This window comes from Lontra canadensis, unplaced genomic scaffold (genome assembly GCF_010015895.1).
Source record: "Lontra canadensis isolate GAN:19392208 unplaced genomic scaffold, GSC_riverotter_1.0 scaffold58, whole genome shotgun sequence".
In the NCBI taxonomy this organism is placed as follows: Eukaryota; Metazoa; Chordata; class Mammalia; order Carnivora; family Mustelidae; genus Lontra; species Lontra canadensis.
Window position 1 is genome coordinate 2,623,733 of NW_022631052.1, and position 16,296 is coordinate 2,640,028.

Below are 16,296 nucleotides of genomic sequence, written 5' to 3' on the forward strand. Positions count from 1 at the left end.
TGTTACTGTTTATGCTCCACAAGTAAGTGAAACCATATGATAATTGACTCTCTTTGCTTGACTGATTTCCCTCAGCATAATCTCCTCCAGTCCCGTCCATATTGATACAAAAGCTGGGAATTCATCCTTTCTGATGGAGGCATAATACTCCGTTGTATAGTTTTCTCATCTGTTAATGGGGGTAATGATCGCCTCCTCTTCTGAAGTGGCTAGAATGATAAAATGCAATGATCCATCCAAAATGTTCCACGCAGTCTGGCACCTGATAGCATTCGGCAAATGTCAGCTTATTCTTACTGTTGAAAGCTCTGGAAGTAACCAGAGTGGACCATATCCTTAAAACCTCAAGGGCAAAGAGATTTCCCTACCTTCTTGGATCCCAAGGCCTCACTGTTTCCAGGGACCAGTCCAGCCCTCATAAAAACCGGTCACTGGATATTTGGGGCCAGGAGCTGTCCTAAGGGCTTTATAGCCAGGATCTCAACCATTGAGGCTTCAGACCCTCACAATGATCTTTGGAGGTGGGGACAATGATCCCCCTTGTGTAGAGCAAGAATCTGACGCTCCGAGATGAAGCGACTTCCCCTGCTAGGGAGTGGATGGGGCTGACAGGAGAAAGCAGCTCAGAAGGACTCTGGGGCAGGTGGGAAGCTCTGTGCTTTCTCCTCCTTGTTCTGTTGCTGGGGACTCGCTGAGCTGGGTAGACAAGGGGGTGCTCCCCTTGCCCGCAGGACCAAGTACCATTTCTCACGGTGCACCCTTCTTCTGGCTTAAAGAGGCCTAGAAGATTGTCTTCCACCTTTTGTCTTTTTCAGCCCTTGACCTCTAATGTGAGCTCGCCTAGAACCCACCAGATGCTGAGCTGGATAGGGGACCCACACGTTCCTCCGTCCCTGCCCCTGCACCGCACACATGTGCACTGGATGGTGAATGATTCTATGTTCCTTTATTTCATTCCCAGGATGGAGTTTCCATGTGAATAGCCTTAAAATGAAAGGTCACATATAACTACGGACAGTTCATTTTATTTGCACTGGCCAGTCCCCTTTTTAGAGGCTTTGGGGACTGTTTATTTATCAAGTGTGGTGAATACAGAGACAAAATCTTCTCAGCTAGGGGTTGAAACCTGGCAGCCCCAGGCTATTCCTTGAATCTGATGCACAGACATTTTTTTGTCTGATACGGTGTTTGCAAAAAAAATTTTTGAGCCAATATTTAGAAGCTTAAAGAGTTTGCATTAAAAAAAACCCTCAGATCTCTGCCTTCTTGAAAAAGCCAAATTTTTGAGCACACTGAGCTGAATTCCCGTCCAGTGGCAGTCACCTGATTTCTGCTGCCCCTTCGGATCCTGCAGGCTCTGGCTAGTTGGCAGTTTTGCTCATTTACCTGGCCTGCAAGTGCCCCAGCTCTGGCTCTTACCTTAGTCTGTGAGAATCCTGAGACCACCAACTAGGGAACGCTGAGGTTCCAGCTCTCTGCCTGCAGCTCCCGCCTGCGTCCACCAGAGGGCCCCTTTCCGAGAAGGAACCAGCAGTAGGGCCAAGGCTCCCAAGTAACAGCCTGGGTTCAGACTTCCTTGCTGTGCATCCCTGGGCAAGTGGTCTAACCTCTCTGAATTTTAGTGTCCTAATTACAGACCAATGATGATGATGAAAGTACTACTTTACGGGGTCTTTGTGACATTAAAAGAAAGCCCCCCCCCAAAACACTTAAAACAGCGCACCATTCATTTCATTTTCGTTTATTATTATCACTTTATTGAACGGAAGTGAATCTGCTCTGTTAGTCAGGGTTTCTTTAGGCTTTGTCCATTTTTTTATGTCGTTATTACTTCTGTGATTTTTTTTTCTGTGACCCCAAATTTCAGGGAAATTTGAGTATTTGGAGAGTAAATGATAGAATTGAAATGCACAAGTGAAGTCTGCAGCAAAGAGGAGAAATCTTTCAGGTTGTGAGTGAGTCCCTCTAAATGTGATTTGTTTTGTACCCTCAGCTCCTGGACCATCACTTTTCTTAAAGTGGACTTTATTGAGCCATGTGTCCCTATTTGAGAAAAGCCCTAAATGAAATGACTCAAGTGTTGTTTTCTCCTGCTCCCTGCCCTAGTGAGTTGGAAAGGCACTGATCTGGCTTCATGGCCTTTGCCCTGCATCTGTTTTGAGCGGAGAAAGAAGTTTTCCTCCTTCTGGCTGCCCGTTAAATGTCTGTATTGGGGGTTGGTGAGGGGGTGGCGGGGGTGTGTGTGTGGGGGGAGGTATCAGATTTTGTTGTAATACACAGATGTGGCCACAAGAGGGCAGAAGTATACCACAATATTGTCCTAGACTCTCCATCTTTAGGTGTCTAAAATTCTTATTTAAATAATGTGTGTAAAAACATCGAATGCCATTAACTGCTATAAATGAAGTCTATCTATTATATATATTATATATGGATATAGATGCATAATATGCATAAATGCATAAAGATGCATAAATATCAAAGTCTGACAAATTTCATGGTGTCCCGGGACACACCATTTTGGGAAATGGGGGGCAGGGGGAGTGGTTGCTGCTGGTGGTGAAGGGACATTTGTAGCTGGCAATCCTACCATTTCTGTTCTCAGTCCATCTCTCCAGAGGTGTCCCTGTCCCCACCTCATGCTATACTCCAGTCTTACCACTTTGTCTTAGAATGCACAGCCTTGCCCCGTTGGGCTTAGAAGAAAATCCAGGTTCATTTCCAGCATTTCCAGCACCGAGCTACCCATAAGGTTCCAACTTACCACCCCTTAGGGTTCCTAAACCCCCAATCTAGACGGGTGTGGCGGGGGAGGACAGCCATCAAGGGACTTGGCCTATCCAGTGTGCTCTGCTCTGAGATCACCCTGTATTGGGGGAAAGCTAAGCTGAGCGAGGGCCATCCAAAGACAAGGGAATTGGAGACTGCCCATAAGGAGTTCAGGGAGGACATATAATTAACTGCCACCATCTATGGAGTACTGGCTGTGTGCTAACGATAGGGGCTACTTTACAAAGTATGAACACTTAAGACTCCCATTGTACAGGTGAATAAAGTGAGGCTCCCGGAGAGGTTAAGTGACTTGCCGAAGGTAATGAGTGGCCAAGCGGAGATTCAAACCTAGGCCTGTACCCCCTAGCTACCGCTAGGCGGCAGTGTGGAGGCTCAGCCCGCTCTCACCCTCCTCTGGGCCCCTGAGATATGTTCACCATCCTTTTTTCTCCCTGGCTCTAGGAGATCACCCCCGGCCAGCTGAGTCTGGAGGACCTCTTGGAGATGACAGAGGAGCAGGTGTGTGAGACCGTGGAGAAATACGGAGCCAACCGAGAGGAGTGCGCTCGTCTCAATGCCTCCCTGACCTGCCTGCGGAATGTCCACATGTCAGGTGAGCATCAGCCCTGGGGACGGAGGCTCGTCCCCAACACGTCGTCCTTAGTTCCTCCAGATTTCTGCGCCTGAGCTGCAGGCCAGGATGAGACAGTCAGCTTTGGTTGGTAAATACCAAATTCCCCAAATTCCCCAAAGAGGGGAATTCCGAATCCGGAAGGGGTGAAGGCACCTCTTGGAATCTCGTGCTCAAGGGAGTGCTGAGCTGGTAGGGCATTTGGTTCTGGATAATAATGGCCCAGATTTGGAAATCCGGGTGTGCAGAGCTGATCAGGGTACTGGTACCTTAGACATTCTTAAGTGCCTTTGCATGTTGGGTCCACATGCAGCTAACTTCTTATTTTCTTTACATAAACAATAGACTCTCATTGTAAAATAAAGCAGAAAAATAGATATACAAAAAGAAAAGAACTATCCTAGGCTCTGCCCTCTAGGGAACCTACCGTTGTCATTTTGGTAAAAAGTTTTGGTGTAAGTCTTCCAGACAGATGGGTATATGAGTGCTATTTTTAAACAATATAATTAGGATTATCCATGCACATTTTGAGACAACCCCCCCCCCCCCCCATTAAATAACCTCTGTGACTTGTTTTATCAGTTTGGGATCCAAATTGTTAAAAAAAAAATTTTCAGCTGAATGAGTGGGAGATCAGTTATGAATCTGCCAGAATCCCTTCCAGCACGCAGACAAGTCGTTTTTATAGGCCAGAGGGTGAGGCACGGGAGTTATTAGCAAAACAAAAGAGAGGGTTGTTTCCTCAGAGGTTAAAACTTCTTAAGTTTGGGTTTGCTGTCTTGTGAGGGTGAAGACTCCTTTTGGAGATTGTTTTGTTTTGTTTTGTTTTAGTAAGCCCCCATGTGGGGCTTGAACTCACCACTCTGAGATCAAGACCTCTGCGGAAATCAAGAGTCGGTCGCTTAAGGGACTGAATCAGTGTGCACCTTAGACATCGGACGCTTGTTTTTTGTTTTTCTTTTTCACATCATCTTTCTTTGCCCTTTCCCATTAATCGCTCAAACCCCCATTTGCCGCTATTAGCTCCTTTTGAGTCTCCCTGCTTCTCTCTAGCCTCATGATTCCCCCACAAATTCTGGGGCCTTTGTAGCTGGAAGGGATCCGCTCTGCAAACATGAGCTAAATCTGGTCCATCGGCATGGTTGTTTCGGTTTCCGCCACTAGGTGTCACTGTAGAACCTCAGTCTGGAACAGTGAGGCTGCTGCTTAGCCACAGAAGCCTTTGCTGGGTTCAGCATGAACATTCAACAGGTATTTCCTGCCTGCTGTGCGCCAGCAGGGCTGAGATGTAGCAGGGAATGAAAGAGAGAACATATTTGAAACAGGTCATTGGCCCGAGTCCCCCGTGCACGCCCTCTGGTAGTCCTTCTTGCTGGCACATTCTTACCAAAGCTACGGTCATCCTCAGAAGGGACCCTGAGTCAGAGGCTGTGGTCTCATTGAAGGATGTTGGCAGCTCATTGATCTGGTATCGGTATCATCCTCTCTCCTCCCAATCCAAATATCCCCAGATAGTCCGGTGAACATTACCAAGTAGCTTTCCAGAAAGTTTGTATCAATTTCTACCTCTCGCCTCTCCTCCACCCCTGCCCCATGTAATGCTCGGGAGTGAGCACTAAGGTTAGGTTCTTAATTGCTTTTCCGAGTTTATATCTTCCCATCAGAGTTTGGTGAAGTTCTTCTAAGTGGAGCTGGCCTCCTGCTCTGCCCAAAACAGGTGTTTCTGTCCACCCTCCCGAGGCTGAGCGCTCACCCTTCGTGACATCCTGGGCTGTGCGAGACCCTGTGAGGGCCTCTAATCCGCTGGTTTTCAGTTTTGGTTGAGATGTACAGAAATGAATCAGATTTACCTGGCAGCTCTGTACACACACACCCCTATGCACATACGCACCTGAAATGAGTCTCGTGAAAGAAAGAATTGGCATCAAACTCATTCTTACTATACGTGGTATTTTGCATTCTATTTCATTCCGTATCATTTACCCGATGCTGGTAATGACCCATCACTTTCAGGTCACGCCTCACTTACTGGTTGTGAGCCGTGGTTTGAAAGACAGGGATCTCTTTGATCCTCGTGGGGGAAAATTTTTTTCTCTCTACCCTTCTGGGTCCTTAGATGAGACCACCACCAGATGAACAAGAGAAAACAGAGGTTTGCTAACATGCATACCTCCTGTATGTGTAGAAGAGCCTTGGGGAAACTGAGTAACTCTTCAGAGTAGCCCTAAGACATCACCTTAAATCACATCTCTAGCTAAAGTCAAAAGAGAAGGTTAGGCTCAGGGAGTGGGGGGAGGCCTTTATGGGAGGTGACCAGGAAAAACACAATCAACAAGGGGAAGGTGGTTGTACAGAAATCTCTGCCTTCTCCACTGATAGAAGTTTCTAGAGATTTAAGAGTCACCCTTCTGATACCGAGTTGGAGACACCCTTATCCATGGAGGTTTCCCTTATCAATGTCAATGTCTTACAAAAGTACAACTTCTACTCAGGTACCAGAGCTTCCCCTCTGTCTGCTGTTTCTTCAAAATAATCAGCCTAAAATAGCCCTTCTGCCAAAGGGATATATTCTGAGGTGGCAAATTCCACTCCCCTTCATCCTCCTGCCTCTACTGACCCTTCCTAGGCAGCTCAGATCCCATCTACAATGTCCTGCTCCGTTTCCAGCCTTAGGGCCACTGGGACTTTGGCAGCGGTGGCCAAGTCCTGCACGTTTGTCAAAATCCTATGGCTCTTGGTGCTGAGGTCAGCATGGGGAGCCACTCAACTCAGTGCCATGCATCATGTCACACAACCCAAGGTGTTGGAAGCAAAGAACTTTGTATGACTGTTTATAAGGAAAGAGGCAGGGGGATAGCTGAGCACAGCCCCTCCGAACAGCAAAATTGGGGGACTTTTAAGCTGCCAGTGCGTGCATATACACAGAGGTACTTGGCAAAGGAAAGTTTGGTCTAGAATTGGGGCAGAAGCCATCCTGAGGTGACAGAGGAGTCCAGCTCCTAGCTGGTGGAAGTCACAGACCGGCCCGGGTCGGCTCGTCGGTGCTCTGCCTGCACTTAGTCCCGTGTTTGTGCGCTCAAAGGGGTTTAAATCCTGCAAAAATGACCCAAGCATGGGCAGTAGGTCAGTCTTGACTTCTGAAAAAGCACTGGGAGCTTTATTGAGGATTTATTGTCTCTGCTGTGGTCAGACTATGTCCTGGCTTGGGAGTGTTTTTTTTTTTTTTTTTTTTTTTGTTTTTTTTTTTTACATTCTTTTGTTTCCTGAAAACCATTAACTGTTGAGGTCTATTTTTTTTTTTTTCCCTGCAATTTTAATGCATCCCGGGGAGTTCTGCGAGAAATGTGCTTGTGGGAATAGTGCCGGCCAGGCATCGCTCATAGACCAGCCGGGGTCCTCACGTGACTTCTCTGATGTTGAGAAAGCTGCATTTTGTCTTCATTTTTCTGGGGACCCCTAACTCCGTCTTATCTACTCACCCAGCTCCAAACTTCCCCGGAGTCATACTTTACTTCTGCTTTTCCTGTCTGCGGCGGGGCTGCTCACCACTTTTTTTTTGCTCATCACATTTTAATTTAAATTTTAACCTTTTGGGAGGAGTGATTTTTTTTTTTTTTTTAAACATGTGCGTCTGTCTCCTCACCAGACCATAAGCTGCAAAAGGGCAAGGATCGGACCTCTTTCTGGTCATCGTTTTATTCCCAGGCCTGATATTAATATCTGATACACTGTAGGGACTTAGTAAACATTTCTGAATTAAAAGAATTTTTTTTTTAGTTTTTTTTTTTAACAGATTTTATTTATTTATTTGACAGATGGAGATCACAAGTAGGCAGAGAGGCAGGCAGAGAGAGAGGAGGAAGCAGGCTCCCTGCTGAGCAGAGAGCCTGAAGTGAGGTTCGATCCCAAGACCCTGGGATCATGACCTGAGCCGAAGGCAGAGGCTTTAACCCGCTGAGCCACCCAGGTGCCCCTGGATTAAAAGAATTTTTTTAAAAAGTCTTTATTTGAGAGAGAGAGAGCACACAAGCAGGGGAATCATCAGAGGGAGTGGGAGAAGCAGGCTCCTCCCTGAGCAGGGAGCCCAATGCGGGGCTGGATCCCAGGAACCTGGGTTCATGACCCGAGCTGAAAGCAGATGCTTCACTGACTGAGCCACCCAGGCTCCCCAATATTTCTGAATTAATGCACCTTTTTCCACATGTAGGCCAGGCAAATCACCAGGGGCTTAAAGTACGTGGTCCTTCTCATGGGTTGCAGAGAAAGCTCAGGATTTGGCTTCCTTTTGGAGCTCCAACTGTTCCCATTTCCCCTTCAAGCCTTAACTGTTGGCTAAGTCTGTTAGTTACATAGAATTTTCTGGATCAGGCATGCATTTCACATCTTGCTCCCGGCACCGCGGTCTGGAATTCCCTTTCTCTTTGTTTTCCCAGTGAATCCCTGTTTATCCTCAAGCCCAACCCCTGCCTCCAAGCCTCTGCACTTAGTTGAATGAATGAATGAATGAATGGACGAACAAATGAATGAATGCTCTGCCACCAGCTGACCATGTCTTACAGTGGTTGTCAGTTTCCTGGCCTTCCTCTCTCATCTGACTGTGACCTCCCGTGGGGCAGGTGCAGTTACAAGCCTAGCTTCTGACTCAGGGTTCCCCTGTGGAGGGAAGACTCAGGAAGCCGTTTCATGTGCTTGCTACTGGTCTCCACCAGGGGGAAGCAGTGAGCCATCCTTTTAAATCTTCCCTCAAATATGATCTTTGGTTCCTAGAAGCTTCTAACTGTCTTGGGAGCTAGATGATTCCATCATTTCCTGCCCTACACGTTAACCAAAAATGTTATCCCAAACTAGGGAACACAGTACTGTCTTTCCTATGAGACTGGTTCTTAAGCGTCATCCCATATTTATTTGCCCTGGTAACCCCAGCTCTCACCAGGAGGGCTGGTTTCTCGTACAGTGATGATGTCAGATATTTTCAATTCTGGTGTGGAGCACCTGGGTGGCTCAGTTGGTGAAGGGTCTGCCTTCGGCTCAGGTCATGATCCCAGGGTCCAGGGGTCCAGTCCCATGTCCTGCTCCCTGCACAGCAGGGAGTCTGCTTCTCTCTCTACCCCTCCCCGCTGCTTGGGATCTCTCTCTCTCTCAAATAAATAAATGAAATCTTTACAAAAAATTCTGTTGCATACTGGTGACTTAAAGCATGTTTGTTAAATGACTGAAGGAATACAACTTGTGTGGAGAAACTCATGGAAGCAGACGGAGACAAGCAAGCTTTATGCCTGGAGGAAATGTGTACTCTCCGCCTCTCTGTCTCTCTCTTAGAACATTGGGGGACCTTTATTTCAGACGTGTGACTCTAATCTTAGTGTTCTCCCTCGGTTTTGGGGATAGCCTTGTTTCCCAGTGTCCAAGAAGCCCCCAGGTTAGGAAGAAATGAACCCTTCTTCCATTCTCAGAGCTTGTTAGATCAGCCTTAGCCCGAATCCAAAGAATCCTCAATTGTCCTTTCAACAAGTTCAGGGGACCCCAAAGCCATGATATCTTAACCTTTTCTTGTTATATCAGATGTGGCCTGAAACCAAAAAAATTCGTTTGTTCAACAAAATTTTTCTAATGCCTGCAATATGTCAGGTACCAGTCTGATCTCTGAAAATGCGTGCTCAGACGTCTGTCCTCAGGGCTCTCCATTCTAGCGGGGGTGGGGGAGACAGATGATGTGTTATAATCATAGTAAACAAGTGCATTGTGAAGTATGTTAGAATAAGTGCAGTGGGGGGAAGAAAAAGAAAAGTTGAGCAGTCTTGGAGGGATGGCAGTGCGCCCTGGGAAAGGGGGGAGGTTGTCTTGCTAAATAGTGTGGTCAGGGCAGGCCTCCATCCTCTTCAGTTTTCCTTTCTACTTTCCCCTTCTTAAGCCTTCACTGTTTGCTAATGGTATGGAATCTGGATAAACTCCGGTTCTGCCAAGTCCTGGGCCTGCCACCTCTCAGCGATGTGATTTCCAGTATGGCATCTCACGATTCTGAGCTTAGCTTCCTAAGCAGTGGGATGAAGATGATGATGATTTCTACCCTTGGTTGTTGGAAGGGTTACAGGAGATGGTACAGGCAAAGCACAGGGCCTGACTTGGATTGGGTACGTCATGAGTCTTATTGTTACTGTTACTGTCATGATCATCATTAGCACCATCCCTACCCCCATCCTGCACTCGTCATCACCACCCTTGCCGCTGAAGTTCTGTCAACATCACTACTACATCATCACCACCATCATCATCACTATCATCATTATCACCACCATCCATACCATCACCATCATCATCCCTATCATCAACACCATCACCACCATCCACACCATCACCACCACCATCGTCATCACCATCAACACCATCACCACCACCATCAACACCAACATCATCACCACTATCATTGTCACTGTCATTATCATTATCATTATCAGCACCATTCATACCATCACCATCACCATCACTCCTGTCCACACCATTGCCATCATTATCATTATTATCATCACTATCAGTATCACCACCACCGCCCACACCATCATCACCACCATCCACACCATCAACACCATCACCACCACCACCCACATCACTACCACCATCGTCACCATCACCACCACCATCGTCACCACCACCACCACAATCAACACCATCAACACCAATATCATCACCATCACCACCACCATCAACAACACCATCAACACCACCATATACAACGTCACCACCACCATCATCATCCTCATCAACACCAACCTTACCATAACCACCAACATCACCACAATCATCACCGTCACCAGGGTCCTCTAGCTTTTCTCTGCCCCCAACTCTTTTCCCTCTACCTTCTTGCCATCCTCTTCTCTTTTTCTCTCCAAAGGGCCCATGACCTTCAGTTTCTTAATCATGCTTCTCATTCTTTGTTTCTCTGATTTCCCTTCCCTCTAAGCCACTTTCTCCCTCAACATAACTTCTTCTTTAGAACCTATTCTCCCCCCTCTGTTTGACTTGACTGTTCTCTAGGGGTGGCCCACTTTTCCCCTGACCAAGAACATTATAGCCCAAGCATTTTTCCATGGCACCCATTTTCTCCATCATGGTCAGTGCAGAGCCAAGGTCCTAGGGTGAAATGGATTGTTGCAGAAGAGTGTGTGCCTGCCATTTGCTCCCTATCCCCCACTGTCCCGCCAGCCCCAGATTGGCGGCCTCAGGCCCGAAAACCACAGGCTCCCTCCTAGAACTTTCCTCCCTAGATCACAACTGCTTATCAGAGAAGACCCCAGGGGGACAAGACTCAGAAACCACAGTGCAGATGCTGTGCCTTTCCTTCTCTTCTGTTTCCACTTTGTCCCTTCTTCTCTTGGGGTTTTGTCTGTTTTCAGACCAATATGGGCAGTCATTTGCATCTTCTCCTTCCCCAGAAAAAATCCAGGTCCCAGGTAATGGAAGACCTTGCTTTTCTCCTTCCTTTGCTTTCCTTCCTTCCTTTCTTGCGCATTTATTTAGCACTTATCATGCATTGGTATATATCAGGCACTGATATATAGGTGCTAGATTCCAGGGCCTGGGGACTTTCTCAGGGCTTCAGCGGGGAGCTGAGACCCAAAGCAGGAGGAGGAGTTCTCCTAATGACTGGGGTGGGGGTGGGTGGTGGGAGCATGCAGAAGTGCCTCATGCCAGGAGATAGAGTGTAGTGTGGGAGGCTCAGACAGACCCGTGTGACTGTGAGCGCTGAGGAGGGCCGGCCTCTGCCTGTGGACCTTGGCACGGAGCTGCCATGGAGGGGTGTGGAGTAGAAGATGCATGGGTCGCTGTCTCGTTTGCAAGCAAGCCCTCTGGCTGCAGCGTGTGGGGGAGGGGTGGCTCACAGCGAGTTGCCAGGAGGCACAGGAGGAGGCTTGGACAGGCACACGTTGCAGCACTGTGGAGCTCAAAGATCAAGAAGGAATTCTCCAGATGCCATAGGGGGCAACTTAGTAAGTTTCCTTAAGTAGCACAGGGACAGGGCCCGTGGGCAGAGAAAGTGGCCCCTTTGGCTGTATGAAGCTGGTGATTATGTGCTTTGTGCTCGAGGGGGAAGGGATGTGCCGGAGGTAGATCATAAATGTCTTCGAATTTCTACTCATGAAGCTACTTTCCTGGGATGTTTCTCGTGCTTATCATTGAGCTTGACATTAAGCCGTGCACAGGCAGTCAGGAGGCCCTTGAAGAATGTAGCAACCAGCACGTCTTTGATCCATATCAGAGCTCTGCAGGCTGTAGGCCAGCCTTCTGGGCTAAAGATGAACATTTTTCTGCTTCTGTCCCTCCTCCCAGGGCCAGAGAGGAGGCCAGGGTGCCATGAGCAGGCAGGTAGCTCCAGACCCCAGGGGCCTCTCAGGGGCTTTGGCCAGGCGCTCTCCAGCTCCTCCTGCATGGCCAGGGGAGACTGGCAGCCAGGAGAAAAGACAGGCTGCAGAATGGCCCGGAAATAGCCTCGAAGCGCCCTCTCTCTCTCTCTCTATCTCTCCCCTTCCCTGTTGGGGTATTCAACGTAGCCCACTAGAACCCTGCCTTCACCAGCAGACTTCCTTTGACTAGAACAAAGAGTAAGAGCGGTCTTGATTGCCCTATTGTTCCAGTTGCTTCTAACTTTGGGATGACTGGGTAGGGCGAGGGAGAGCAGGGCCCCTCCCAAAGCCTGCAGGGTCTGGTGTGTTCCAGCGCTGACGTCCTCTCTTCCCCTCTTGGTACACTCTCCAGCCCCAAGCTGTGGGTTCTCAGGAACCCCTTACACACACGGAGCACCATGTTGGGTCTCTCCATGGCAAGTGATAGAAACTTAATGCAACCTTACAAACGCCTCATTCATTCACTCCGTGAGCACCGATCTTCCTGTCTCGGTCACCATGGGGGACAGGGACACAGTGAGAGCTGGACATGCTTTCGGCTCGCATGGACCTTGTATTCTAGACCCACGCTGCCCAGTCGAGCAGCCGCTAGATTCATGTGATACCCATGAAAATGAAATAAGATAAAAAATTCACTTCATCCGTCTCACCAGCCGCCTTTCTAGTGGTCCATGGTTGCGTGGGGCTAGTGGGTACCCTACGGGAGAAGCAGAGTTCTGGGACATCCCCATCACCGCAGAAGGTTCTATTAGATGGTGCTGTTCTAGACTAAGTTGAGAAAAATGATAAGAAAAATGACAAATGGTGATCGGCTTTATGCGGAGAATTAAAATACGGTGACAGGAGGGTGACCGGGTGTCTCGCTTTGATGGGATGGTCGCGGTGGGGGTGTCATTCAGAGTTTACCAGTGAAGCAGACCCAGGAGGATAAATGTATTAAGAGATTAGGGCGGGGATCGCCTCCCTGCCCTCATTGTTGGGGAGGGTGGGCCCGCCCATCGGGAAGGGCCGGCTGCCTTTGTTCTGCTCTTAATGCCTTTTGAAGGATTGAATCAGGCCCGTCCAGATTATTGAGGGTAATCCTCCTGATTTAAAGTCAGCTGATTATGGACTTTAATCACATCCACAAAATACCTGTAAAGCAACCTACAGATTAATGTTGGATGGAGTACCTGGGGACTCCGGCTTAGCCACGTCAGACCATCCCAGTGGGCATCTCTGAGAAGGTGACATTTAAACTAAGCCTTGAATGACAAGAAGGTTTACCAGCCATGAAAAGAGCTGGGAGAGCGCCTTCTGAGAAGAGCAAATGGGTCATGCCAATCTCCAAAGCTTTCTGAAGAAGCAGAAAGAAGGCTCTCACAGCTGAACCATGGCATGTGCTCTCTCTGGTGATTCTTTGCTGTGTGACAGCTGACTCAAAACTCAGTGGCTTAAAACAACCACTGCTTTGTTTTCTCTCTTGATTGTCTGGGTTGCCTGGGCTCAGTGGGGTCGATCCTTGGTACCTTGCATTATGGCTTGACTGGGCTGGAACATTCAAGATGGCGCACGTACACGGACGGCAGTTGGCACTGGCTGTTGAGGGGGAACTCAGTTCAGGCTGTCTGCTGGGGCACCCACATACTGCCTTTCTGTGTGGCTTGGGTTTTGTATAGCAAGAATAAGCGTTCTAAGAGGGAGAAAGGGGAAGCTGTCAGGTATCTCAGAAGCCAGTTCTGGAATAGGTACAGTGTTCCTTCTGCTGGTAACTATATCAGTGAGGGTCAGTTGGAGAGGAGAACCACTGTGAGTATAATGGGAAAATGAATTTATCCTAGGTGTACAGACCTTATACAACTAAAGGAAGAACTGGGGAAGCAGAAGTTCATAAGGGGAGACTGAGGACTCGGAGAAAGGTCTCTAACCTGCCCTGATGTGGGTAAGCCAGCCTGGGTTGTTGGAATCCTCTGGAAGCCAGCACATCCATCTGTTGCAGGGAAACCAAGAAGAGGGACTAGAGGAGACGCTCATGGAGGGTGGTTGTTTCTTTGGAGCTGTTGCTTCTGTGGGTTTGCAGGGACATGTCTGGTGTTGGATTTGAGGTCAGTGTGGTCACCGAGGCCCACTGTCAGGATGAGAAGTTGGCCCCAGAGTGGGAATGACTATGGAGAAACCAGACCAGCACCTCTACATCTGTCCCCTGTTGTCCCTAACCCGCGTCTCAGGGCCTCATAGCTGCTGCTTCTTGCACGTCCCAAATTTTGTACGTTGGACAGCTCTAACCTGGGACTCTACAGAGACAGGATTTTGGAAACACAGGGGCCTGAATCTCGCCAAGCTGACAACACACTAGTATAGATCAGGGAGCGGGGGCAGCAGGATGGCAGGTCAGGGGAGCGGAGGCAGACAGGACCAGCTTCTCGGGGCCCTCAGGATCATGGCAAGAAGCTCGGGTTTCTTTGAAGCAGAGTAGGGGGCTGTTGGAGGGTTTTTAAGAAGGGAATTGTCTTGATTTGATTTTGTTCGACTCATAAGTCAAGGGTGAACGGAGCTGGTTTGGGGCAAGTTTCAATCCATTGTTCAATCTCCCTTCTTCATGCCTTAGTCCTGCCTCCCTTGGGCTTGGCCTCAACTCTCCCTGTTTAACTCCACCTTACTTTTCTCATCTGTAAAATGGTAGTATCTTCCTTTGGCGCTGTTGCCAGAAAAGAAATGAGTTAACCAATAAACGCTTAGCCTGATGTCTGACAAATTGCATGCCTAGGACATGGCTGGCTATGATTATCTTTATTATTATTTTTTTAAGTCAGTCCCCCACCCATCCTGCCCCTGGCCTTTGCCTTATAGCCGGGGAAGCAGAACCCCCGCTGAGAAACTCGTCCAGGGCTTCATCTGCCCTTCCCGATATAGCTGCTACTTTTACTTTTTTGTTGGCCACCTTTGGCCCCTCTCTTGAACCCCCCTGCCACTTCATGCGGTCAGCTCTGGCTTTTGTAGGAATCCCCCAGTGAGAACAAAGGGAACCTGGCTCCCAGCTGGCCTCTCTGATCTGAGCCACGGTCCTCCCTCTCTGAATTCCCTGCACCTGGGAGGTAACAGAGCAGAATTGGGCACAGAACTGAGACTGAACTTGAACTGTGTAGTCGGCAGGGGCTGCACTGTTTGATTATCGTGGGTTCTGTGTCCACTAAATCAGATGAGCAGAAATCAGACCCAAACTGACGGTTCCATTTGAGAATCAGACCCCAGCTCCTTCCCCCAGGCTCCCGGTTGGTCCATCTTCAGATGTCTTCATTAACTTATCACACCAGCTACCCTGACCTAATTGCTTTTCTTGAAAAGCCTGCCTCAGGGCCTTTGCACAGGTCATCCTTTCTGCCTGGAATGTTGTCCGTGACTGGTTCCTTGTCATTTCGGTCTCCGTTCAAATGCCCCCTTCCCAGAGCATCCCACGTCCATCTCAGCCACTCATAATCCCATTACGCTGTTTATTTCCTTCACGGTTCCTATTTGTTTATTTATTGGTTTGTTTCTCTACTCCTTGCCAGAACAGTGGTTTTCAAAGCTGAATGTGCACCAGAATCCCCAGTAGGGCTCTCAGACTTTCTGTTTCAGCTGGTCTGGGGAAGTGCCCAGGCACCTGTATTTTTAAGAAGTTCCCGTTTCTGCTGCTGCCACGGGTCTGGGGACACCACTTTGAGAACTACTGTGACAGCACGGTTCCAGAGCCTGGCTCAGAACTGTCGAGTAGAAGGTAGTCGCTGAGCGATTAAGTGATTGATGGTGGTCCATGATCATAGTAAGAGCAGATACCACTTGGGTTCTTACTAAGAGCAATGATGTGCCGGCTAATTGACCAGCCTCACTGGCTCGTTTGACGCTTTCAACAACCCCATGAGGCTTAGATGCTTATTTTTTCTATTTACTGGTAAGAAAACTGAAGCCCAGAGAGGTAGCCTTCTTGGCCAGGTTCACACAGGAGTGTGTCAGAGCCAGGGCTGGAACCCCGGTTGTGGGTGGGGACGGCTTTCTCCTTAACCTTGGCGGGGGCAGTGCGTATATTTCCATTCGCTGAGCTGGAGTGCGCGGCCCTCTGTGGGGCTCACAGGGGTGGAGCAGCTGAAACCAGAAAGAAGAGAAAAAGACATTTTTTAGAGCGTATATGTAAATACTAAATGACAAGTGCATTGCACATTCACAGAGCACGTTCAGTTTTAAGAAGCCTCCGGGCTGCAGATGATCCTGTTCGATCCTCACGGACGTATGGGTGGTGGGCAGACCAGGATGAGCACCCATTTCACAGGCGGGAAAACTGAGGCCAGCAGAAGGCCACTCCGACTTGCCGCAGAGCTGGAGTTGGAACTGCAGTACCTGTTCCTGCCACTTGGCGCCGAGCACCTTCTACTGTGGGGGTATTTGGGAATGCTGATGGGGGGCCACAAAGCCCCTCCAGGTCAAATCCTAGAGCTGCAGAGCTGGGACACTGCCCTGAGGTGGGTGTGGAGGGTCAGA

The 16,296-nt window shown here is 48.7% G+C and overlaps 1 protein-coding gene across 2 annotated transcripts in view; it reads left to right on the top strand.

Moving 5' to 3' along the window:
• The window catches only part of KSR2 (kinase suppressor of ras 2), a 409,167-nt gene that overhangs the window by 88,496 nt on the left and 304,375 nt on the right, over positions 1–16,296 (top strand). For both annotated transcript variants that reach the window (XM_032876184.1, XM_032876185.1), the window contains exon 3: positions 3,235–3,385. In XM_032876184.1, coding sequence (XP_032732075.1) covers positions 3,235–3,385 — 151 coding nt within the window. The remainder of the gene's footprint in view (positions 1–3,234; positions 3,386–16,296) is intronic.